At 35.8% G+C, this 27,990-nt stretch overlaps 1 protein-coding gene across 1 annotated transcript; it reads right to left on the reverse strand.

The window, feature by feature from the left end:
- Positions 1–86: 86 nt before the first annotated feature.
- On the reverse strand, positions 87–27,924 carry LOC126848566 (cyclic AMP response element-binding protein A). The gene is made up of 7 exons (XM_050589547.1): positions 25,679–27,924; positions 22,411–22,629; positions 5,396–5,693; positions 4,899–5,221; positions 4,325–4,588; positions 3,496–3,639; positions 87–3,381 (listed from the first exon to the last, which is right to left on the reverse strand). Exons 2-7 carry the CDS (start codon positions 22,474–22,476, stop codon positions 3,196–3,198), a joined length of 1,281 nt encoding a protein of 426 aa, XP_050445504.1. The 5' UTR covers positions 22,477–22,629; positions 25,679–27,924; the 3' UTR covers positions 87–3,195.
- Positions 27,925–27,990: the final 66 nt, after the last annotated feature.

Below are 27,990 nucleotides of genomic sequence, written 5' to 3' on the forward strand. Positions count from 1 at the left end.
AGAATATTGATTTTCGGGGGGAAAGACAAGGCGAATAGTTTCGATTGCACAGTATGTAAATTATATAAAGCATACAAGGGGGGATGTTAGCTCACAAATATTTATTTCTTATTGTCGGACAACATCCATTCGAAGCTGCAGCACCGCGTGTTGCATCAATCACGTGGCTGCCGCGCTTTATCGCGTAGACAAATTATACGCACATGTAAATTCGACATGGTCGAATAATGTAATATATATATGTATATATATATATATATATATATATATATGTATATATATATTTATATATATTTATATATCTTCGTTAATATATAAGGACTCTCTGGATAAATATAAACGTCTAGTTACATGGTATATATATAGACGTACGGCATTTGAATCGCGTATAAGATATAAATGATAAATCGTGATAATGATGAGTCGTGATAATGATAAATGTATTATAAACAGACAACGGTACAATTTCCTTCATCATTTCGAACGTTTATGTAATTTGTCGTAAAATATATCATCTATATATACAATGTATATTATATTAATGTATATATAATCATTTCTAAAGTTCCATTCGTAGAATATATTAACTCTCTCTATTTTCGATAAAAATTGTTATTCTGCTGCTTTGTACAGATATATGATCTCTTCTTTATCATACGCGCGTGTAACGAATTAAAACCGAATATGTATTTATATGCAGACGAAAAGATGCAAGTCTCTGATCCCTCTCATCAGTGCTTATAAAGTCCGCAAGATATATGAAAAGTGCCTTTCCATTCACATGTACGTTAATCGATTACTATCACTTGTTACATTTATTGACTTTTTCATTGACTTTCCTTCGGCGATATATATTTGGAAGTTTTCTCTATGCATTTTTCTAGAAGCAATCTTCGTAAAGAGCCGGCATCGATTTAAAGTTGTATTGAATTCTTTTGCATAAAAATTATAATTTATTACATGCATAGTATAATTTGCAAAAGACAAAAATTAGCAATAAAGATTTTGCATTTTAATAATTTTGATGAGTTTGGATCAATTTTAATTTGCCAAAGATGTTCAAGTGAAAATATGAGAATGGAGTAATTTACTTTTAATTATTAAAAGTATAAATAAAAGTATATATAAATCTCTAGAATATAAATAGATGATTTTGTGTAGCCATTCCTATGTACGTACGCATTTTGCGCTGAATTATTGGAGAATCATGTGTTATCGAAACGTTAAGTGATATAATATTAGTACAACGATAATCGCTATTCATTCCGTAAACACTCATGCGAGGTATGTGTGATCCTTTAATACGAATCTCTCTCTCTCTCTCTCTCTCTCTTTCTCTTTCTCTTTCTCATCATCATCATCTCTTGGTCACGCAATACAATATTAAAATCTAATAATTATTTGGCAATTAAGTGAAAAAAAGGGGAAAAATAGAGTTTTTTTTGTTTTGTGCGCATTGGTCCCTTTCCACAACTTTCATGCGGTAAGTAAACGCGAGATTTATCTTTATAGGAAGCACAATCTCGCGCGATCTTATGCTATAATTGTGAAAGAAAATTACGAAGAAAACAAGAGTATCGATGATGATATAAAGCGGACGGGTTCTCCACGCACGATGACGTTCGATTAACTTCGGCCTTAAATTACAAATATATAATATAATATAACTTTGAGAACGGTCACGAAATAAGGATCCTACAATTCTCTCTCGACCGTCTCCGTGTATATGAACGACAGTAAAAAGCCAGCCGCCGCATAATCTACTTGTATTGACTTGCAAATGTAACGTGGATTTTAGACGGTTTATCGTGTGGACGAGCAAAACACATATCCTACATCCGTGAACTTCTATCTTATAAATATTCCTTACACGCTTCAAATTGGCGCGAAATAAATTGTCGTTGCGCACGATCGATCATCTTAGAAGCCGATCAATCTAACGTCTGTTGGCGTTAATGATAGTATCCTATAAGAAAATAGTAATATCGTCGACTTGATATGGAATTGGTTTCACCAAGTCGCGATCTACATGATATATAATTATTGTACAACTAGATATCTTTTCAAAATAATGTAAATGCAATCATTTTGTCGTTAGTGTCGAATTTACTTTCATGTCACAGTATTAATATATAATCCTAGTTTCCTCTTTTTAACTATTAAAATGTATCATATATTATATTTTGTATATCATGTATATGCACACGGAAAACCTTTTAACTCTGTGTCAAAGGAGACTAAATATATATTCTCTCTCTATTTTAAATACCAGGAATATTTCTTCGAGTCTCAAACGGTTTAAAATATCGTCATTATTTTCAAAGTACAATAAAGCGAATAATCAGAAGGCCATTTACATTTGGGAATTTTTTCTTTCGAAATTTCTTGTTGCATCGAGTTAGGCAATGCTCAATAACTGACTTTTGTAACACATTGTATGGCTGAAATATTAAATCCTCATATTTCTTATACGCCTTATTAAAGTTAAAAAAAAAAACTTGTATTTAATATACAATAGTGAGAAATAAATTAGTCTAAATGATCTCTGATTTGCAATACAAATTGTGGAAAAAAGATGAAAATAATGTCCGTAAAGGCACTCCTGGCGAAAATATAATCTAGCAAAAGATATAGTAATGTATATATATAATCATTATATAAGAATATACATATATATATTGGTGTTAAAAGCCTTAATTGTTGCCAGGAAACACTGAAGCCATTTGCAGACTTTTACTCACTGTAAATCTTCAGTCGCGGCTGCGCTGCAAAAAACTTCGTCGTGTGTATGAGGAAGACATTCTAGGAATGTAAAGAAATTGCACTAATCCCTAAAAATATACTCTGTTTAAATCTGTGACTTAGCAATAGCAAATCGCTCTTATCAATGACGTCTCTCGAATCCTCTTTATTGAATAAAGAAAGGACAATTGTAAGAATAATAGTCTCTGTATATGGAAGAGCAAATAGGCAAAAAACGGATAATAAATCCGTATTGAAAATCTAAAATCTGTTTCGAGGCTTTATAATTTTCAATTCCTCGGAATAATATCAAGAAGCACATTCGTGAACAACGTTATCGTTGCAATATTCGTAGGAGCTAAGTAAAATCAATTTCTTGAAATACCCGATATCATCAGAAATAAAATTCGATGATATCAAATGTAGACTTGAGCCGTTAAAAGACAAATAAATCTAAGATTGTTGTAGCTGCAGCAGGGCCTGAAGACGTTGCAACTCTTTGAGTAATTCACGATTCGTGTCCTCCAAGGAATTCAGCCTATCTCTGTAGGAGGAATTCTCATTTGTCAACATCGTGACTCGCCTCTCCAAGCCGTCCATATATTCTTTCTTTTTTCTACGCGATTCCTGTGCCGATATCTGCAAAACAATGTATCACACAAATTAATCTTATTTACGCCACAATCGTAATTTCGCACAGTTTGGAGTCAATATTTAATTCTAAATATACAGAGTATATAAAACGTTACATACCTTATTCTTAATTTTTCTTCGCACTTTCTTCAAAGATTTCTCCTCTTGTTTCGTCAGAGGAAGTTTTGTAGGCACTGGATAACCCTCGGCAATCAAAGTTCTCTTTTCTTCTTCCGTCAATGTCAACACGCCCGTCGATCCTTTCTATAATGCCAATCGCATGTAAGTGTTCGCATCACATATATGTATATTGGATCAATAAATTTGACAGTAAAAATGGATCGTTATTTTGCGAGTAGAGCGAGCGAGAGGAGAAATAAAACGTGTAAAATTCATCCATAAGAGTACCGAGTTTGTTTATGGAGATCCGGTAACTTTGTTGATAAGACGCGATACATGGTCACATACGCTAATATTATACGTATTATGTAAACAGACAGTTCTTGCTTTTCAGGTCACGGAATAATTTTTAGAAATATTGCATACATTGTTTTTCGCATACATAATACATAGAATATCTAAAATAATAAATAACAAATAACAATAATAATAAATAACAATAACTCGTCTTCTTTACACAAAGTTACCTAATAAAATTACTTGACAGGTGACATGTGTAAATAAGAATGTAAATAATGAATATTGCTTTTTTTATTATAAATCATTGTTTTTTTTTTTCGAGTATAAATAATTTGCTTCCAAAAAATATTTTTATATTATCAGTAACAAAAATAAAGATATATAGAATGAAATTTTTTTTCGAGATTCCCGTTTTTCTTTCTTAATAATTTGTAGCTTATTTATAATCGTGTTAAATTCATAGCAGCTTAATGGATTTAGCAATTCGCTCAAAGTCACTGGTATCAAACTCCATTAAATATTGTCTTACCGGTTGACAGGAAATCAGAGGCGTATGAATGGGCTGTCTGGTGGTGTGAGTGCCATTGGTGACGTAAAGCCTCGGCGCCAGTAAGCCCCTGAGATTCTGCGTAGATGTCTGGGAATCTCGGCGCTCCGGCGAGCAGGAAGCGGAAGCGGTACCCTCGCTATCGGAGCTTGCGCTGCTGGGTGGCGTCGGTGGCAACCCCTGTCTCGACGCACGTAAAGTCGTCTCCTTCCCTTCGCAGATTACGCCGTACTCTTCGATCTCCATCTAAATATAATTGAGAATAACTATGACAAATTCGTCATACTAACAATCGTTTAAATAACAACGCACAGTCTAATTAAATTGAAAAAAAAAACTTTGGTTTTTTTTTAATTTATTCGTAGATTATATTAATAAATTATCTTTTCAAATTTTTTTCTTTTTTACATTTTGTTTGGATAAATTAGAACGCTGTGTAAATGTTGAAAGTAATACGAATGGATAGAATAAATTTAACGCTAGAGTATATTTTATCTTTCGAATCACATATATGCGTAACGTATGCATAAAATATGGATTTAATATGGAGATATACCTGATAATACTCTTCGTCATCCTCCTCGCTGTCACTCATATGCGATAGCTGAGTTTTGGCAAAGTGGAAACTCTGCGGTGACACTATTGTTATCGTACTCTTATCGTCGACCATGTCGCAGTTCGATTGACAAGGCGCGCAGGGACTGGCCGGCGCGCTAATAGGTTCGCCCTTGATTTCCGGACACTCGTTATCTTCAGGTACTAGGTTGTTTCTTTTGAGGATTACGGTCGAGGTAGATGACGACGACGGCGACGACGACGATTCGACGCGGCTCGAGGTGCTGCTTATCGAAATAGCCGGAAAACATTCGTCTTCCATATCTGAAATAACATTTTCTTTTCGATATTCTTTCTCATAGTTTTCAGAAAGCATTTTTAAAAAAAAGTGTAATGCGAGAAATTTGAGGAAAAACAAGATATTTTTATACTGCATTTCCGATATTATAATGTCGTTTAGAGCGGAAAGAAAGATCGGGTTAAGCGGTATCATCTTACCATCGATTCTGCGAATATCGAGAGACTTCTGATCCAGATTGGCAAAATCGATGGAGGAACTAGTAGTGGAGCCAACCGCGCCGGAACCCGAATTGGGCGTGTGAGGATTAACTCCTGGCGTGGCTGGGCTCGGAGGAGGACTGTGAGCCAAAAGACTGTAACTATGTTCGGATTTTATCGGTCGTGGTCCACCGAGAGCTGCATCTGTCATTAACCGATCTCTCAGGACTACGCTATCCCTAAGGCTATTACCCCATTCCTCTTCTTTGGTACTCATTAAGACATCCTGGCTGAGTATCTGCAATATGAACAAGAATTTAATAGAATCTCTTAGAGAGAAAAAAAAAAGAGAGAATAGATAAATAATAAGTTTATATTAATAAAAAAATATAGTTTTTATTAAAACATTTTTAAAAAAATAAATCGTTAAATAATCTCGCTTTGGAAGCATACTTTATTCATTTAATAGATGAAAATACATTTTGTTGTCATGGATTCGTATGTAAAATTGGATAGAAAAAACTCTAAACCTATGAATAATCTGCATCATAACCAATTTATTTATGTGTGCCATACTTTATATATTAATATTTTCTATTATTCCGTCGAGACTCGCTCTCTAAGAAATCTGTTGTCACACGTGAGGGGGACATCGACGCGATTCGCGCGAGAAGAAGGACGAATCGAACGTGACAGATCCTACGCAGATGAAAATTTCTCTACGTACAAGATACGAGGTACAATGAATAGAAGAGGCGGATTACAGCGTCCGCGGTTGTCAATGGCCACCACATCGCTCGTCGTCTTGTCTAGCAGCGAGGTGTCAAAGACCCCGCGCGCGCTCTTCTAAAATTGTATACGCGAGTAGTTGCGCGTGCGACCGTGCGACCGTATATGTGAAAGCGAAGGGGAAGGGCGGTTCGAGTTGAGCGGTCAAGTTGAAGGTCGATCATTATTATTATTATACGAGATAGTCCAAAGGTAGAGCCGCCGGTAGCAACGGTTGGCTCCGCGTCCTTCTGCCGCTCTATGGGGTCCCTCCTCTTCCCTCGCGACTCAGCAATGCGGAACCGCGTTTATACCCCCAAGGTCGAGACGGGGGGAGGGGGGAGGCGGGAGGGGGGCCTTTTCGTCTTCTGCTAACGACACGCTGTTGCTACCAGCTACGACGACGACGCTTTCCGCTTCGCTGCCGTTTCTCCGTTCCCTTTGCAAGTCTTTCTTTAATCACATGGACTTACCCGTTATGCACGGTTTGTCTTGTTACAAGTAAAATTCCGGCTACGCGAACGATATGACTCAAAAGTTGTTTATTTGTTTGTTTGATATCGCGTATAGCTTGATGATGATGAATTACTGATTTAAAGGAATAGGCGATATATGTTCGGAGTAAATTGTTCTGAGACTCTATTCCTATTAATGCTGTTTCTTCGCTTCGATAGCAATCGATTGAAGAGCATTGCTCACTGTTTCACTTCTAACTCCCTTTAATTCATCCTTCCGTTAGCCTCTGTGTCGGAGTTCTGCTATTCATCCTCTTCATTATGGTCTCCCTAATTTGGATGAAAATGTAGTAATTTTCTGCAAGTGGGTAATTAGTTAAAATGAAACTTATTTGCAACCAACAACCCGGAACTCTCTTAAAACTCACGAGTCATCTTTGCTTTCCTCCGCTATTCTCTTGTTTCTATTGTTCAAATCTTTTCGCGAAAGTGTTTATCTTTATCAATCAGCATCATAATATCTTATGTAATAATTCATTGCGCGCTAATAATAGTTGAAGGAAGTCGAGAGATTTATAGATAAAATGTAGTCTTTCGAAGAGATCGTTCGGGAAGAGAGCAAGGAAGTTTGAATAAGATATCGTTCTCCTCTATACAATCAAATCAAATTAATTAAAAAAAAATATTTAATCGGTTTTTTTTCTTTAAATAAAAATATCTCACATCCACAACGGCTCTCCCCATAAAGATCCGCAATGCGGAACTCGATTCGCAAGGTCACGACATCGCTCTTCCTTTTCCTGTTCCCTCCATCCGTCTCGCGTCTCTTTTTTTCGTCCTTTTGCCCTTCTGCTCTCCGTTATATTCTGCGCATTCGCGCGGCCAGCGCTTATCTACCATCCTTTCACGTCTCACTTCCGGCGGAAGCGCGTCAGTAACGGACTGTCCTTCTCGTTGTCTTTTTGGAGATAGGACAGAGGATGCCCGACCCCTTTTTTGCTTCGTCCACGTTTCCCATCCACGATTTTAATGATCTTATCATTATTTGCTGTTTATACATTGTATTTGTATTTTTCGTGACGTTTCCGCAAACATAAGAGATACGCGTGTTTATTCATGTGAATCACTATAATAAATTTTTTTTTTCGCGCATTAATATATTAACGAGCAAGAGATTTTTCTCGTGTTTCTCCTCTGCGCGATAAGAAGCTACACAATGCTTACAACATTCCTATATTATAATGCGCCATTCTAAAGATAGATTTATATTGATAATTTTTTATTTGCCGCGTAAATTATTGTTGCTACAAGTCTTTCAATCTTCTCTGAGATCCCTCGATTTATCGGGGAGAATTAATTAATTCTCGATATAAATACAATAATGCATTGATCTCCCATTAATTTGATCTTCTCACGGACAAATGATGAAAAAGAAACATCTATTAAAGATTTCGCTTCGCAATCCTTTTACAGTAAGAAAGTAGCAATGTCTGGGGAATCTGTGAGTGATGAGTTTCGGCGCGCGAGTATTATAGACATAGACAATACAGATGGAGGAACGTCAGTATTAATAAATTAAACCAAGTGATCAATTGCCAAATCACGGCAATGTTCTATCTCTCTCTTTCTCTCCGCCAACCCATTGCTAGTACATCGCTCTAGTATTTCCGCTGAGAATCACAGCATGGAGAAGGCCGGCGCTTTTGCGTGTCCCAGCGGGATAGGAATTCCGATTGAATTCGCCTCAGAAAAAGAGAGAGAGAGAAAGAGATAGAAAGAGAGCGAGAGAAAGAGAGAGAGAGAGAGAAATTGCAACGTAGTGATTGGTATTAACTAACTGCGGTGCAACACGGGAAGTGCATCAAACGCGGGGTCCGAGCTCAGCAATTTTCAACGATGAGTTATTTCGCTATTGCGGCATTTTATTTTGTCGTCATCGAGGCTGTCCTCGAGGAAGTAACGATATCTTCGCTTCGACGCGATCCCCTTCTCAAGTACGATTATTTATTATATTATTATGCGCCTTTCTTCATTATATCACACTCTACTATGTTGTTACGAGCATTATTAATACTGCAAGTAATTAAAGAGATAATGAGAGAGAAGATAATCATTTTATAGAACAAGTATCGAGCTAATGAAAGAGCCAAAGCGCATAATCGTTTTAGCTTCATCTTCTTATGCTTTTTGCATTTAGAATTACATGTAAATTAAGTACATATTCATTCTTTTCAGAAAAAGCAGGCACTATCTTTTTTTATGGAAAGTTACATTAATTACAGCGCGATATTTTTTTAAATTATGAATATTTGTAATATCTCTCTCTCTCTCTCTCTCTCTCTCTCTCTCTCTCTCTCAAACATACAGAAGTATTCGCGATAAGGGAGGTTTGACTGCAAAGTTATGTCGAGTATTAAAAGAACTGACCTCCCCATTTGCCGATTCAACACTAAACTTCGATACACGGGTTGGAAAGCAATTGTGTACCGGTGCATTGAAGGCGCATGCAGACAGAGACGCATTCGTGGGTAATGCACCGGAGAGAATTGCAGCGGCATGTTCGCGCGATGTATCAAAAAGTTGCTATACATACGAATGAGAACTGCCGTCTACATATATGATGTATTTACCGTCATTATATTTATGAAATTTGTGTCTCCTTCATGTCGATTAAATGCACGTGACTTAAAATCGCCATTCGATCGAGTGTATGTATTTGCGTGTGCGCATGTTTTAATCATTTTTTCAAATTGAGAATGCGAGCTTGTGTGCGAATTTTTTTTAAACATCTACTGACATATATATATATATATATATATGTTGTCATATATTGTATATAAAAACGCAGGCGTAAAATATTCGAAGCGATAATTTCGCGATTAAGTTAGTTAAACTATACAAAAAAAAAAAAATATCCAACGAAGTCGCATGTTCGACATATGTACACTTCTCGCGTTATCGTGTCTCACGAATAGAGGTATAAATTTCGAATAAAACGCGATAACAGTCCGGATACGGTAAAATTGAAGCACCGATGAAAGCGCGGACGTATAAAAAGAGGGTGACCTGAATTTTTGTTTAATAATTCTTGCGTGACGATGCAGCGCGACACCGCTATATCATACCTGTAAAGCCACCTGACCCTGCGATCGTACCGCCGGAAAGTCTCCCGCAGCAGAAAATCATTTCTCCTTGCTATCCAGTACGAAGGCGCACGGTGGAAGGTCAACGTACGCACAGCCGAATATCTAATTACGCTAATGCGATCGTAACCGAAACCCGATCGTATGGAATATCAATGAGAGAGACGAGCAAAAATATTTTCCCCGATATTCGCTGCACACAAATTTTAGGGAAATTACTCCGTTATATTTGACTGTTTCGTCGAAATTCCTGACGGCGATCGTTTTCAATTATTTCCGATTGATAATATTCACTCGTGTGCTAAAATCGATACAATTTTTTCAGTTCAAATATTTTTCTTTAAATAATAATAGAAGAAATGAATTTTATTAGCATAAATTTTTATTTATTTAGCGTAATTTTTTATATCATTATTTTTGTAGAAAATATTTGTACAATTTCTTTTATTAAAAAAGTAATATATATTTTTATAAATTTTTATTTTTAATAATTTGTTTTATAAATGCATATAACAATTTTTCACAACTGGTGCGTATACTTATCTTTTTTTACTTTATTTTAAAATAATATTCATTCGTATGCTAAAATCGGCCGCACGCGAATAAAGAAAATCATTCGTCGTCGATTAAATCAGTTCCATTAACGTACGAATTAATTACTAGCACGAATTGATGTTAATTGTCTTGCCTCAATGCAAAAGAAATTGTCTTTGGTGCTGCTAAATTATTTTCAGACTATCGCATAAATATTTATTGTTCAATTATTCTCATTATATTGTCAAAAAAATAGATATTTGCTAATTATCTTTCTCATTAGTATGTATGTAATGTATCATAACTGTTCGTAAAATTTTATTTAATTTAAAAGAATCTTTTATTTAATAATTTTTTATATAATGTATTCGATTTAAAATTAAATTTAATTAATATTGTTAATAAAATATTCTCCATAATACTACTACTGACTAGTTTATTTTCAAATCACGTACAATTTTTGTTTTCAAAATTAATTTAAAATAAAATAATTTTTTTTTTTGTATATCTTTCGAAGAAACATTTGGATTATGTGTAGAAATCTCTATTTTTAAAGAAGCTGCGGAATTTCTCCATTGTAGAATAGGTCAATCTTTCAGGATTCTAGCAAGGGAAGATACGTCTATGGCGTTTACCGGCCTCGTCGAAGTCACGAAAAAAGGTGAATGTCCTCGAGTTCCATCCGAACTATCCCGTCACTTCGTTTACTCCCCACCATGGTCGGCGACGATGCCGGCGATGACGACAGGTCTCTCTTTCTCTCTCTCTTTCTCCCTGTTTTTCTTTCTCTCTCCCTGTCTGGGGCTGGTATTGCCATACAACTCGTTTCAAAACCAGATCCCTTCTTAACAAGTACTACCGTAGCCATGAACCTTCTCAGGAAAGTCGAGAAACTCTAGAAAATCTCGTCGGAATGACGTTCGAAATGCTCAGATACTTGCGCTTGATCGTGAAACAGCGGCAAGATCGAATAATATTAATATGATATTTATTTTGAAAAATTATTAATATAAAATTATAAAATTCATTTTTTTACGTCAGTTAAACTCGTCAATGATATAGAACGCGTTCAATGATTCTTCTTTCTTAAATCGTCGCGGAATTAAATCATAAAATAAGATCATTAAATCATCATTAAATCATTAAATCATAAAATTAAATCATAAAATCATATAAAACATAAATAATTTAGCTATATAAATATTCGAATTCAGGACAAACGCAGCTACAAATTATTGCGGTTAATTTTAACATTTCAATAAATATTAAAAGTAAGAGTCGTGTAAAGAGAGAGAGAGAGAGAGAGAGAGAGAGAAAGGAGCATTCCTTACTTTATACACGTCATTAAAATTTACCTAATTTTGCTCCATTTTCATGAATAATTTCTTTTTACCTTTCTTAATCATTTGAAAGATATATATATAAGGATGGATCTTATGCCTGATGAATGGACCGAGTGCCTTAGCTTCGTAAACAAGAAATCGGCGCTTAGTAAACTGTATTTATGTCTGCGTTCTCAGGAATTTGTACGTGTTCTCACGTACGTCTCGAAATTATTTACACATTCCGTCTCCATTCGACTTTCAGGCAGACAGACAATAATTTATCCGTCGCAAACGTTCTGTCCGTGGATCAACAGGTAGTTCTCGGCGAATCGCACACCGAATGAAAAACCTATATATATATATATATATATATGTATAATATATTTAGCTGTTTGCTTTCAATGTAACCATAAGCAAAGTTTGCAAACTTTAATCACTAACGATATGAAATTGTGTTATAATATATAGTATAATATTTTCGAAAGACAAAAAACAAGATATGGAGACCATTCTCTATTTTAGTTAATTATACGTTGCGCCATAAATAGACGAGATCTTATTACACAATTGCGTTAAATATATTTACAATTTGATATGAAATATCGCTTGACGAATTTATTGTTTTCTGCCTCTGTACCCAAGAATGGAGCAATCAACGACGATAATTCGAATCGAATGCAGAAAGGACCATTTCCTTCTGTACTGACCTCGAGATATATCACTTTACAGATTAGTATTCGAATCCAAGAGACCAATAAAGGCAACGAATGGCTATTGGACGATACATTCTCGATAGAGTCAAAAGTTCCAATCGACAAAGCCAATTTTATTATTATTATTATTATTATTCTTGCTGATTATAATGTAAGAAAGCACGCAGAAAATAAATAAATTAATAATTAAAATAATTTTAAATACTATTATTAATTGCATAAATTTACTGATTGCTTTAAATTTTTTGAATTTAAATTTGAGATTTGTGCTAATTTCAAAGTGATTTCAAAATATCTTTATGACTGTCTTTGAGTTTGAAAGCAATCATTGAATCAACATCATCTCATTTAATTTTGAATATGTTTCTAATCCCGAGCACACAAAACATGCGATAAATATTGTGAAATATTTGAAATATGTCGTATAAAATGTAAATTTGTAAATTTGAAATTGTTTGTACATTTATAAAATCTGAGTCAAAGCGTTCTGAGTCAAAGTGCTTTCATATATAACTATCTAATTAACTTATTAATGATTAACTATGCAATATTCAGATCAACAGATCATTACACAGTGTTATATGTCAAAGGTGTAAATTAATTGACTTCTTAATCGCTCGCAATAGCAGTAGCACTTGAAGTTTCGATCGATTTTTTCTCATTCGCTCCCCTCTTTATGCGAATTCTTTTTGTGTAAAGTAAAATCGACGCAAGAGGCGAACTTTGGTCGGACTTTAAATCATCTGAGTCATATGTTCTGAATCTCATAGCATTAACTTATATAACGTTTGTTGTGCTATTATTCGTTAAACGCAATGTCAACAAATAAATTCTTAACTAAAACGTAAATTTTTATTCTCAAATAAAAAAAAAGAAGAAAAGAAAAATATCTCTATAAAATAGTTTCGTAGTTTCACTAAGAATCCTCTCTTGCTCCAAGCAAGTTTATCGACGATCGCGAGCCTACGACATTGAAATTAATAGGATAGGCAAAGTGCGAGCAAAATTTAATTAATTGGGATAATCAAAAGTTGTAATATTTTATCAACTTGTTACCATGGTCAGTGAAGAGATAAAGCTGAGGTAATAGGTATATCGCATAAGAGACTGCGCGGTTATCAATTTAGGTCAGACAAAAGCAAGTAGTCGATTTATAGACGGTTTCGAAAAGAAAAAGGACGACGTGACGGCGAAAGAGAACTGCACGGGCAAAGAAGACGGAGAAACAATTGTGCGCGATGGCAGACGCGCGCAATTGATAAGAGTTTATCACGCGGCGAGCGTAACTATTCAGCACAACTGACTTAGAGGGGTCACCGTTTCACTTTATCGTCGTCGTATACCTGTGAACGCATAATCGCACGCGTTTGTTTAATGCTCCTGATAAATGCGCGTTCACGAAGTTGGAGGAACCTGGATAAATCCGGAGAACCGGTAACTTACGTCATCGGTAACGAGAGAAACTCGATGAAGCGAGATGAGTGCGTTAGATTTAAGTCCACTAAAATCCGCTATCGAAGGCTAATGGGGAATTTATACGAAGCCAGGGAGCGAGCCAAATCACACATAAGGTGGAAAAGAGTTACTTGTTATTCTTGACATAAGCGTCTAAGAAGCCGCATAAAAAAGTTCAGAGATAGAGATTCTAATCTTTCTAAATATCTGTTAGTCGTCTTTAGAGTTTTTACGCCTTTTCACATGGAGCTCTAAGAAGATTTCGAAGCTTATTAACAGACACTTATTAGTACCTATCCATCGTAATTCTTATAAAAAGGATTCTCAAGGATATGTTGATAAGGTGAGTCGCCAGTACGAGTCGAATTCAGCGCACAGAATTGTGCGCTGCGAACTTGCTTAAAGTAGACGGAAAGCAGAGAGGAGTGTCACCGCCTTAAATAATGTACGATATCGGCGAGACCTACATAGATGAAATCGAGAACCGTCACGCGGTAGAATGCAACCTCAAGAGCTGTTCGTAGCACCCTTGCGACACAAGAATGCCAACGATCCGGAAAAGGCTGTTAAAGGGTGTTAGTCACTTACTAAATTAACTTCATTTAATAGACCGAAATAATGACCTCAAAGTGTAAAAAAAAAAAAAAATCCAAAAAACTTTCTCTCTATTTTTCTTTACATTATCGATAGCATAACTCATGTCTTTATATTCTTATATCTATAAGAATCTGCACTCTTGTTTTTATCTGCTTTCTTCGATAGCAGTTCCATATTGGCCGATAACGATAGAGAAACTAAATGGACTTTTAAAGTTTCTCGATATGATTAAATTGTGAAGACAATTTGTTCTGTGAATCATTGGCGGCGTGAAAATGGACGAGAGAGATTATGATAGATTATGTTCTATTGAATCGATATCGTTGCTCGATATATCTCTATTAACAAAAATAAAACATTATCTAAATAATAATTACACTATTAAAAAAAGAAAATATTTTGATATAATATAAAAAAAGACAGAGTCTGAAATATGCAACATTATACTCGAAAAAGTTAGCTTCTTCAAAAAGTCTTCGAAATTTGCACGTAGAGATGCGAGTTGTAATCAGCGTAATTTATTCACCATCCTTGAATGGATATTATTCGATCTTGTAGCACAAATGTTATCTGCGATCTGTCGTTGAAATCTCACCATGATGCCGACCAATCGTTGATAATGAGGATAAGCGAGCATCTGTCGTTCGAGACGAAACAGCTTGCTCTGGCACGAATGTGTGATTGCAATCGCTCTGAATTATTCAAGGTCGGCAAGAATTTCTTCCTCGTTATATCAAGATTGCAAATCGCGATGCAATTGTTACGTTACACTTGATCAAGAAATATTATTATTTTTTTTTCCAAAAATACTCTTTTATCTGTTATCGCGGATAGATCGCGTCAACGATAGTAACAATAACGGTTTTATGCCGGTAAAGATTGACAGTTCTTTGCAACTGACGTTGCAGACAGTGGTGACAGCTTGGTGACAGTTATAATATAGCGGTCGAATGTAAAGTGCGAGATAATTTATCCGAACGACGTAAAATTGTTGTGAAACTTTCTCGTGGATCATCTTAGTCTGTTGATAACGTTATGCAAAATATCTTGTGCAAAATAACATTACAGTATACTATTCTCGAAGGACATATTTAATTGAGTGTGACGAGTCTACCAGATTGCATTTATTATCCACCAATCGCACTCGCATGACGCAATCGTTTTTTTCACAAAAAAGTTAAATGTTGTTACAATATCTTATATGAGATATTAAATCATCTTTCATTTTTCTTTCACATATTCTCACGTTATCTGAACATGTGAGTGATCAACAAAAAGAATGACCTTGTATATCTTGGCGATAGATGAATCAGAAAGTAGATATCCTATTGTGGCTTACAATTCCAGAAATGATTCAAGCAAACAATTTCTTCTCCATATACTTACTATAATTTAATAGAAATTTTCTTTCTTCTCGTCCAAATCTTAATACAATCCATTAAATATATATTTTTATGTTTAACTCGTGCATTATATTACCTGTCATCCAAAATACGTTAATGTCCCTGAAAATATTTAATCTCATTAGATTCAATTATTTCACGGAGAATGCGGTTCTTTTTTAACAAAACTACACCATATAATTCACGATGCGTAGCATCATGTGCGTTACAGAGAGAGAATAGTTCCGTGCGCAAGCGTGCGCGGAAGAAAAGTTTACGGTTACGCATGTACAAAGGTGGAATCCCGCAGCTAACGGTGTTTTGCGAACAGACGATACGCCAGAAACGGTAAGAACGTAACAATATCCTGAGCGGATCGCTCAGTTTTTACTTTTTACCGGTAATCGCAGTCTGAATCGATCGATACATTCGAGGAATTCAGACGAACGATTCGATCGCAATTATGCACATTTATTAAATTGAATTTCTTTTTTTTAACAAAAGAAATAAATTTTATTTTACGTTAAACTCGACTATAAAATCGGCAAAAATATTATGGCCACAAATTTACGAGAATACTCATTAATTATAAGTGTAACGATGCGCAAAGGATACGCAAATCTAAGATAGTAAATCCGATGACATGTTGTTTTAGAATCAACATAATTAAAAAAAAAAAATTTCTGACTTGTCGCCACAGCGTGACATAGCACGAAGGATATCCAAAACATCACTCGGGACTTTCACGTCTCGGCGAAGTCGAGAAACATCTCTACTGGAGAATTTATTTCAGATGTCGAAAGATCACGCTATAGTGAACTCGTCGCGAATTCTTTCGAATGTCTTCCTTCCACGGCTTGGTTTAAATCGCGGCGTAACGAAGAAGCGAAGCGTGCAAATAAACGGGAAGTCGGGGAAAAACAATAATTATTTTTGTGCCACGGCGATAAGGAAATGTGCCGCTAGAAAATGAGCGATCGCCGAGTAATTGACGTTTTTTTTTTCTTTTTCTCAAGAATGTTCATTTTGACGACGATGTCACGACGAATCAAGGGAACAGTCGAGAAGTTCCGCTTGCCTAGGTGGAAAGCTCGTCTGGACGGAATTCTATTTTAGTGTGTTTGTTTGAGATAGAAAGTTGCCTCTGGTAGAGATCGTCGGATCAACCTTTGATGAGAAGCTGGTTGCTAGTTCAATAATAGGTGGTTTCTATTTAAGTGACAAGTCGATGCCACTCGATTTCTTCGATGATTGTTTTGAGCAAACTTTAATTAAATTAATCATTAATTTGTAGAATAATTAATAACAAAATTCCTAATGCATTTATATTAATGAGTATTTTATCATTTGTTTTGGATCAAAGTGATCATCGGAATCGACTTAAATGGAAAGCATCCGCGTGTTGCCATTTCCGAGAAGAAAGATACTTGCTGTGTATCATGTGTACGGAGTTATCGGGTCATAAAGTCCGCGTGATTCATCTGTATCGCGTTATTTCCTACTTTCCACAGTTTAGAGATAAATTCCTTGAGAACAGATTCTTTCTCTCTCTTTAGTTAAAAAGAAAAGAATTACGATGGTTGGGAATTTGGTAAAAGAAATTGACAACGTGTAAAATATATTTATAATTTAATTTGATAAAATCAATAAAAAAAATAAGTCTGGCTCGTTTTTTCATTTACGTATTCATTTAAATATTTTTTTTTTCATTTCCTTCTCGGGCATTATAATATTTGAATGTGCGCTCTCATTCCCTAGTTATTCGCTTTTATATAACATTTGCCATATACAGAAGAAAGAGTGTCACAATATTGCTCTATCACTATTGTCTTCGGTCTTCCATTCTTTGTGACTATGTTTCCGGTCGGGATCTCGACATATTCACACTTCCGGTTTTGAATTAGAAGGCAGCCAACCACAACTTTTCTCAGAGAGGTATTGCTACAATGATTATTATGGATGTTCTACTGTAATACATTACTACCTTTATCTCTTTAGCCTAATTAGATTAGATATGTAATCACTGCCGCTACATAATATGCCTTTGTCCAATAAATGAATGATTATAAAATTTTTCAAAAAGCTACGGTTGCCTAATATTTCGTGTTACTATGTTAAAATAATCATTTATTTTTTTATCAAAATTCTATTAATTTCTTCGAACAAACCGATTATTTCCTATTTAATACATCGGAGTTAACTCAGAATGAGAAAAACATTGACATCACGAGAAAATAATAGCATGAGATCGATAAAACGATCGTGGAATCGAGATACAATTATGTCGGAGTGCTTTCTTTTCTGCCCGTTTTGTTTTCGCTAACAATTTGTCGTCGATAATTTTCGTATATCAAAGATAATCGATATTTACATTAACTTTGTTTTGATACGTTCATCGTGTTTTCTTTTCCAGACAGATTGAAACAAAAGTTTTCTCATCAGAAGGTCTTTTGTTATTCGATCTTCACATTAATGGCATGCTGAGAAAATAATCGTCAGGTAAGACGCTAATGTCATATAATTCACGAATAAAAAGCAAGAATGCAAAGTTTCACTTTTATCTAGAACATTAACTCTTTCGAAGGAAAATTTTTCTATCAGAGCATGACAATTGTCTGCTGAGCTTTCCCAAATGTAGGCTTTCGCAATGTTTGTTAATTCATTTATAATATTCTTTATAAGATTTTATTTAAATCTTTATTGTTATATTACAAATGAGATTTAATAATATTTGTAAATATCAAGTTTTTTTTCAATTAATATAATAATTTTTTTTAAATTAATTTAATAAAGTTACAAGAAATTGGAAAAATATTCAAAAATATATCAAGTTCAAATTTGTAACGCGAGGACTACTATCAACACATTTGCGTCAGTGGCACCTGCGCAAGCATGATAAACAAGTGAGGAAAATTGCTTTATATCGCCCACGATAAAAACGCGACATGTACGAGCCTAGATACAATTAACGGGCGCCGCAGCAAGGTTGTCATGCTTACCCTACATTTCCGACAAAAATATGAAAACTCCATTTGCGAAATTCCCTTAAGCGTCAAATTTTATCAATTTAAGCAATTAACAGATTAGCATTAAATGTGAATTACATAACCAAGTGAATATAAATGTACAAGCGGATTAAAAAATGTGAACTTAATGTTTAAAACGGAGTGAATTTAAGTCTTTCGTACAAGTAAAAAGTTAAAAATTGAAGAACACACACAGAGCCGAGAGAATGCAACGCGGCATACATCGTCAAGATAATAAAGCTTATCGGGACAAGTGGTTTTTAACATAACAAGACAGATAGCGAATTAATTGCAGCTGTGTTTCTTCGGTAATAAGCAAGAAAAAAAGTGATGCGCAGAAGTGTCGACCTGCCCATTCATTCCGCTATGAGGAAAAAAAAGCAATTCTATGGCACGATTCGATTCTTGTCTCTTGGCTGCGTCAAGTTTTCGTAACCACATCGATCGTTCTATGTATCGCAAGTACTGTCGCCGTATGTTTCCTCCCCGGACTGTCACTTTATCGCTCGCTTGATAACGTGATAGTGTTCGATCAAAAAATCGACAAATCATTTTTAACGAGACGAAAGTCGACTAGGCGAAAAAACGATATTTTTGCTGCCGGCAATTACGTAATTGGAACATTCATTACAAACGGCTTTTCGATGACATTTTAAATGTTCTTGAAAATGCGAGCTTTTGATAATGTCTGTTAATTTCTACTATTTAGATTAGGAGCGGAGATTTTCTTTAACGAACGCATGTTGGCTTAAACGATTTTATTAACTGAACATATTTAGCATCGCGCGCGATGGCTATCCCGCAGCTAAAGGGGACTCTGACCCTCCAAATATGAGAAAGCATTAACATGCACGCGCCAATTCGCCTTTCAATTTCTATTACGATGTTCTCAAGCCAGACTCTCGTATCGATACAATAACTTTTTAATATGCAAAAATTATGAAAAATAGCTTGAAAATTCGAGCGAAAGATAAAAATGACTTTTGTGTATATATATATATAATATAAGTTTTTTTTAATGTTCATGTCGAATAATGCCGTTTTGCAGATAAGTAACAAAAAAAAGAGAAGAAAACAGATTAGAGATTTTTGGATTAACAAAAAAAATAAATGTGTGCATATGCTTAATGTTTATTGAATCCGCTTCAAGCAATTCTTAAGTTACGCAAACTGCATTTTATAGATAATAAAAGAATGCGTTGAAGAGATAAAAAACAAACAAATACGCTCGTTATAATTGTCCAGTACGAAAATATATAATTACTGGCCCAGTTTGTGCGTCGTAGGAAAGCGAAGGATGAATATGCGATAAGCGGGAGCGCGGTTTAGGATCGATAAATTGTCATTAGTAAACAAAGATGCGATTATCCGCCTAACGAGAGTATATATACGAAACTGTAGAATTATTCTGGATATTACAGCTTCACAAACTACAATATATATTTTCCAAGAAATTCAGCAAATATCTCCGTTGGGTATTTATCGGTATCTATTTTTGTATGCGTAATTTATTATATTTGATATACGTTGCCATATTTGCTGAGTTAAACGATTTTATCACAAAAATACATTAGTAATGACATCAATGACAAAATATTTTTAGAAATATGACGGTTCTGGGAATTTTCCAGGAAATAATTCCCCGGCGAAAATGCGTCGTTAAATCCAAATTCAGGAAGAACAGCATACCAGCGTCAAAATATGCGGGCAAAGCATCGACCGCTTCTTGGTGCTCATAAAGAACGACGCGATATTTGTACAGGTGTGTAAAGTGGCACACTAATGCTTTACTGCCCAAATACAATACCTTTTCCCGGCACTTGTCGCGATATTACACATCGTGACAAGTGCCGTAAAATTTTGCCGAGCAGCGGTAATCCTACCGTCGTGTTTACGTCAATCGAACTGCGATGATACACAGATGACGTTCGAATGTGCATTCTGGAAAATAACAATCGTCTAATGTTGTTGAGCAAGTTTTCTTCAAGAATTAATCGACGAATTAATTTCGGAGACGATTGTATTTATCGCAAACGACGTTGATTCCCAATAGAATGATATACGTATCTCTCGCTTCGGCCTTCTAGGAAATAATAAAAATATCAGCGTTTTCTTCGAGAACTTGAGAAATTACTATCTGCGAACGTGCGAAGCGACGGGCGGGCGATAAGAGGAACAATAACTAATAATAAGTGTACACGTCCGATGTGTAAAACATATCGCGCGCATTCATGTTTATTGCCGGCTTCAGGCGTAGATTATCTCGTGAGAGTTATATGATTAACGTTCCTAGAAACCTGGTGTAATTCTGTTAATGAGAAAGTGATTGATTTGTCGTCAGTTTCATATATACATTTCCGCAGAAAATTCTGACTCGAAAGAGTCAAGGGAAATCGCGCTGTGTCCTATTTTGCGCGTCGATCGAGAATAAGAAATTACACGTCGCGGTAAATGAAATATGCGCATATGTATAACCATTGTTATCGTTGCGAACGCAACGAGCGATGAAAAATGGCACCCGTAGCATTCGCGGGATGTTAAATGGATGTGAGAGTCGCGATGAATAGACAGCAGGGGTCTACTCGACGGAAGAATTATCGATGTTACGAAACGTAGTGACGTTTGTCCTATCATGTAGATATGTCTCTTCGCTCATTTCCTTGAGCTTAATTAACACGAACGCGATGATGATGGCAATATGTGTGATGCATGTGCGGACTATTTGACATTCATACCTGTCATGCGCTTTCTCCAAAGCGGAGAGATATTAACTCAATTTAAAAAAAAAAAGATGACATTTAAATGAAGAATATGCGATTAAAAAGTGCGTTTTAGATTGGAGTTAATTTTTATAAAATTTTATACATACAACACGCACACTTTTTCGGTTAAACTCAATCATATTTTACTAAATATTAGAACAAAGTTCTCAGTTACTTGTTCGAGTGCTAAAAACTCGCAAATAAATTCAGAAAATAAATGACATATCAATGTCAAGAATCGTAATTGTTATCTACGAGAAACGCATATAAGAAATAGAAATGTATTTCCCAATGACATTTAGCTAATAAATTTGATAAAAATATAGTATGTATTCAAGTGTTCATCACGTTTCGCATAAAAGAAGCTTATAAATTTTCAAGAATAGCATTGTAAAATGAATAAAATCTCCCTTATATACTCCAGTTTTATCTCAATCCATAGCACAAAACATTACAAATAATGATATTTGTTAATAATATTATGACAGCGTATTGTAGGTCGTGTATAGACTATCTCTGCCTTTATCTTACACAAGTATTCGAATAACGCGGAGGATTACAGATCTCCAAAGAACGTAGGCGTCCCTGCGTTTCTAATAGTTTCAGCTTCCTTTCGTTCGCGATCTCGCGGTCGAGTACTTTCTCGAGAATATACTCGCTGTATAGAAAGCAAGAAATTCGCGATTGCGGGTATGAAATTTCAGAGATGTGTTAGCGAACGCTAATAAAATAGAATTTCTCGAGAAACTGCACATGTTCTTCGTAGCACGCAATTTCCGACATTTCTTGGTAAATTTTTCAGTTAATCTCATTGCGGTTTCTTATCGGAAGCATCAATTGTACGCGCACACTCACCGGGTCGGAGAGATAGGACTCCCATAATTCCTTGAGGTCGCCCGGTCCCACGTCGAAAAATGCCATGATATTTTGTTTCCTTTAGCTTTCCGAGTAATATAAGCGTCGCCGGTCAAACGAACATGATATCCGTCCATGAAGGACGAAGGAAATTAAAGGGCCGACATGCTGTCGCCACGGAAATTCAGCATCCTTATAATCTCGCAAACTGCTAGATATCTGAAAGCAAAAGATTGTCCACAATCTCGTGAATTGATATTTCATGGCGGATATCATTAATTATCTCTTTTATGCATTAAAGCGACGTAATGTGAGATCTGCAATTACGCAGCGTTCGTATTTAATTGCATTAAACGAGATCCGCGAGAGAGTCTCTCTTGGGTCTCTTAAGATTAAAATAGGATCTTGCTATTTGCAGAAAATGAGAGAAAACAAATTATGCTTCGCATTCGTAACCCAATTAAAATTAGATTAGAGAAGTAGAGATAAAGGAGAAATATAGTGTTAATTTTCAAATATATAAATAAAATAGAGAAAGGAAGTTAGAGAGAAAAAGAGAGAAAAAAAAAATATATATATATATATATATATATATATATATATATATATATATACACAGTTTTGCTCGATAAGACAAGAAAAGATTTATGTAAGTGTCACTGAAAAATCCAACCGGATGTCAGATGCTGAGCTTCAGTAAAAAGAATATTGATAAAGAAGCGCGGGACTTATAGATTATTAACATATGCACGTATGCGCATCCGTGACCTCAGTACCGCGTCTGGTATCACGCGCGCGGCTTATTATCTGCCGCGGCCGGTTTCACGTTTAATGCCTTTTGTCCTATATTACGAGATGATGCATAGCTGCATTGCAGATTGCGGCGCGTTCTAACGAGTTCAATGGACCTATCTTTATGTAAGCTAAGTATATTATATATATATTTGCGAAAACGCGAAAAAAAAGATGCTCTCGATTATTACGTAGTAATGTAAACGAGTGTATAAAATTGTGTAAAAAAAAAAAAGTAGCGGAAAAAGCTTTTAAATTTTGTGTTAAATTATATATAATTTCTAATTGTATTTCATAACCCTCTTTAAATTATATAATTATTATAATAAAAATAACATTATATTATAATTCTTTTCTTTTTTTTTATATGTATATTGTACTTGTTTGTCTATCTCTCCTTCTGTCTCTCTTTTTTTTAAAATTATATGTACATGAAATTATGAGACCTTCTTAATTTTACATACATATATAATTTTTACAACCTTATCAATAAACAATTATATTTACTTAATATTTATTATTAATTTATTTTCTTATAACATTTATAATTAATATTTATAATTAATTTATTTTCTGAATTTCTTCCGTATACTTACATTAGAGAGGCAATATTAAGAAAATCTTTAGATAAGAAGTAACAAATAAAATCTTTAGATAATCTTTAGATAAGAAGTAACAAACAAAAAAATTCTCTTAAAGTATGCGTGAAGAGTTCAATTGAATTACTTTTCATATATGTAACAAGCATAAACGTTCCAAAATCACGATCAAGAAGACTTATTAAAGTGTGTCGAGAATTTTAATCGGCTTCATTTGTCGGAAAAGGAAATTACATAGTGTGCCATATGCGGTGTAAATATCCTTCTCTAATCTGAAACCTGGTCTCTCTTTTAACCGCAGTTAAATCTTTGTACGCGCAAGATAATGTTTCCTCATAAAAAGATTCATGCATAAGAAATTAAGTTTTTTTTTACACGAGCGAAGTTTACATTGAAAACTGATGTTAGGATATACGGTATAGGATCGCTGATGTTAAAAGGATTAACCGCGTCCATACATTTGATCGTCGATTATGTCGTGAAACGTAATCGCAAGAATAATCACAAAAGAATATTAAGTTTCGATATCTTTAACGAATGACACAGTCGCCGTTTATAAATAGCATACATCGTTTTTTAACACACATGCACATATGTTATTTGACAGATGAAACAGTTATACATTAATATATGCTAATCCTATTAAACTCTGTCAAAATACAGTTATTCTACTCTCTCTTCAAGCGCGTGCATAATTCAAAAGTGATGTGCAAATCCGCTTTATGACGTATTAAACATTAACACCAGTAACAACAACAATCCGTTACTTAATATTTATGTCACTTTATGTGTATGGCGCATCCTATCATGATATCGTTATCGAAATTGCTCTTGAAAAAATTATTCATTTCCGCACGTATCAGCCCCATTACTTTTATTAATAAGTCGTCGCCGGAAGATACGCTGATAAACAATCCTCCACATCGCGCTCTCTCGCGCGAATTCTATCAGCTTCTTATTTTTAATCTAAAATATTTGCATCTCATCTCGCACGATAATATATTCTCTTTTATTTCCTCGAATAACTTCGCGCGCAAATGTCACTTCTATATAATCATCTCGCTCGATTCGATCGACCTTTCAACGCGCAAACGATTCCACGTAATCGCAGTCGATATCGATCGAAGCTGGTATTTCAAGAGAGAGAGAAAGAGAGAACGATGTATACACGGCGAACGTCTTTATAAATCGTATAACAGCAAATCTTCAGCAAATCGCAAACATTATAAAACCAATATGCCAAACTTTTAAATCTTAACATCATTCATTAGAGAGGTTTATCGCGACGAGACACGATAAAAACTTCGTTTTATTTTCGATATGCGTCATTGAGAAATCACAAGAATCGCGATATGACAGAACACTTCAGGAATTTAAAAATTAAAAATATAAAAAGAATAAATTTATCGATATTGTCGTCTGTCCGACAATTGCTTGATTTTTTTTTTAATTGAAAATAAATCAATTTGTAATATCTTATTTCGAGCTATATCTCGAGAGCTTCATCAATCGAGGCAAAGTTTCACGCATTCCATGCGTGGGCTATTATCACTCGGGTCTCGATCTGAAAATCTCTCGGGAGCTCATCGTGCATCAGTTATCTCGAGTAAGCTACACACGCTCGGCGACGCGCGAGATGACCCTTACGAAAGATGAGAAGATCCGGTCGGAGCGCAATCGGAGCGCACCAGATGGAACGGAGCGCCGGCTCGGCGTGCACGTGCACCGGGTTGTAGCGGGTCGCCGTCATCGATGCGCGTGTGCGACGGTACCAGAGACCAGAAAAAATTACTAATGCAAGTGAAAAACAAAGAGGAGGGGGTGGGGGAGAGAGGAGACAAAAAAGATTATACGCGTGCAATCATATTATTACTCACCGATCGAGTGGAGGGGAAGAAAGGAAAACCTCTCTCGTTGACCTCCGGCGCGCAGTGAAATCACAGGGGACTAACTATCGTATTAAGGCACAATACACTATATTTGAGCCAGCAGCTCGAGTATACGGCACGATGCAACGGCGACGGCGATGTAGGCGCCAATGAACGCGGCAAGAAAGCGGGACAGCGCGGGGATCGATAGCCCCACACCTACGAGTTTGCGGAGCCGCCAATCGTGCGACTGCGAAATCTCGCCGTACGCACGCACGCACGAATATACACGCAGCTATCGATTTTTCGAACCCCGATGGCGCGATCTGATCCGTCGGTCGGTGAGAGCGGCTGAACGCGACCGGTGACACCGAGAGGGTTGCTCGTCGGATGTAATGCGCGCGTAACAACGTTCTCCGCGTGAATGCGGGCCACCAGCGACCAGCGGCAAGCGGGGCCGCACGTGCTGGCGCCGCCGAGGCACTTTAATCGCCGTCGCTCGGCCAATCGCGATGAACCACCTGTTACTAGCGTAGTGAGTTATCAGCTGACAGTGAATGGCCGGGGACGTTGCGCGCGCAGTTTTATCAGCTGTGACGTGCATAGCCGGATGAATTTTTAAAAGCGCGCGCAACCACCGCGAAATCGCCCCAGCGATATGTCGGCAACCAGGAGACTCCGCAGGAAACGTCTGTGACGGGAAATGGGAAACGAGGTCGACAAATTGTTCGGGTGAGACGCGAGAGAACGATAAGATAATGCGTGGGAAATGGGCGCGAGAAAAGGAAAAGAAAGAGAGGGGAAGAGAAAGAGAGAGAGAGAGAGAGAGTGAGAGAGAAGGGGGGAAGAGAAAGAGAGAGAGAGAGAGAGAGAGAAAGATTAACTTACATAACTTTTGTGATTGGTGAACAATGCTTTCGTTGATTGCATTTTGCTTTCAAAAATGGAGAATCTTTCTTTGAAGCGTTCGGTATGAAAGAAGCAATTTATTTGCCGCTCCGATTCGTAAAGCAAAAGACGGGAATATACGGCAGCACGATAATAATAGCATGGGATTAATGGATCTAACGGTATGCGGGTGAAGAAAGCAATGCGGGCAATCGATGCACCCACCCACATACACACACACACGCAACTGAGCGCATTGGAATATGCATGCATTTGATTCTGAGGTAAATTGACTACGACTACGATACTTGATTACGACCAATGAAAACATAATTCCTTATAATCTGTTCGTTTAGTTGCACTTTCTAAATATTGTTTCTTTTTTTCTAATATGCAAAACAGAATATACCAGCTTGGAAACGTATTTTCTTCTGTATCGAATTTTTTTTATCAAATATCAATTTTTTTTATCAAATAATATAATGCTATTTTTTGTGTGGAAATGTTTACATTTTAATAACAAGTATTTTCAATTTAAATTGTCTAGAAAATAAGTTTGTTATATATCTTATATATATTGTAACTCAGTTTTCACGAAAAATTCCTCATTTTCAGCTATTTATAATTCAAAAATTAATTTAAGGAAAAAGGCCAAGTTTGCTATACTAAATAAAAGAAATATACAATATGCAAACTTTAAATTTTGCGCAGCTTTGTTAATATTTTCGATATAGATTTTCATTTGCGCATTTGGCACTAAATGTGCCAAAACACGCTACATAGTTGCAAGTCTGTCTGACGTTACATGTTCAATATTTATTGTAAACAATAGATCAAAACTGCACAATCATTATTCTATGTAAAGCGATGAATGAAAATAATAGATACACTTCTAAATCAAGTGGTTCTCCCACAGGTGTGGAAATTTCTATATCCGTTGTATTATGTAATTATATTTGCAATTTGCAATGCAGTTTATGTCAGATAAAATCCAAGTCACCGACGCCGGATATTCAATCAGCGGAAAGAGGTCTTACTTCTTTGTCCACCATCGTTCTCGTTAGGATGAGACTCTGACGATACTTCGAGATGCGTTTCTGCGTCGCAACAGTAGCGACAGAAATCATCTGCGCGACCCTCTGCGCAGAATGTATAAAATTACAGCGTACATTGTTGCGACAATTTAACTCGGTCTGTTTGCTACATCGACTCATCTACATCGATATAGCCTCTCTATCGATTTTACAATTATCTCGCAACATACATACAATATATATACATGCACAATACATGTCCCTGCGATGATCATTTATGCTCTAATAATATCCGAACAATCTACGGAATATATCGCGTGTTGTATGGCTCTAATGCCGGATTGGCATTTAAGCTCCTATCACGATTGTCTATAGACACCGCGTATGGAAGGAACATTG

Source organism: Cataglyphis hispanica, chromosome 4 (genome assembly GCF_021464435.1).
Source record: "Cataglyphis hispanica isolate Lineage 1 chromosome 4, ULB_Chis1_1.0, whole genome shotgun sequence".
NCBI lineage: Eukaryota > Metazoa > Arthropoda > Insecta > Hymenoptera > Formicidae > Cataglyphis > Cataglyphis hispanica.

Excerpts from the sequence above, each read along its gene's own strand:
- LOC126848566 (XM_050589547.1), bottom strand. The coding sequence starts at position 22,476 with ATGGCATTTTTCGACGTGGGACCGGGCGACCTCAAGGAATTATGGGAG. Across the intron at positions 4,589-4,898 it reads ATGACGAAGAGTATTATCAG|ATGGAGATCGAAGAGTACGG; the intron begins GTATATCTCCAT and ends AATTATATTTAG. Across the intron at positions 3,640-4,324 it reads CTCTGATTTCCTGTCAACCG|AAAGGATCGACGGGCGTGTT; the intron begins GTAAGACAATAT and ends TTGGCATTATAG.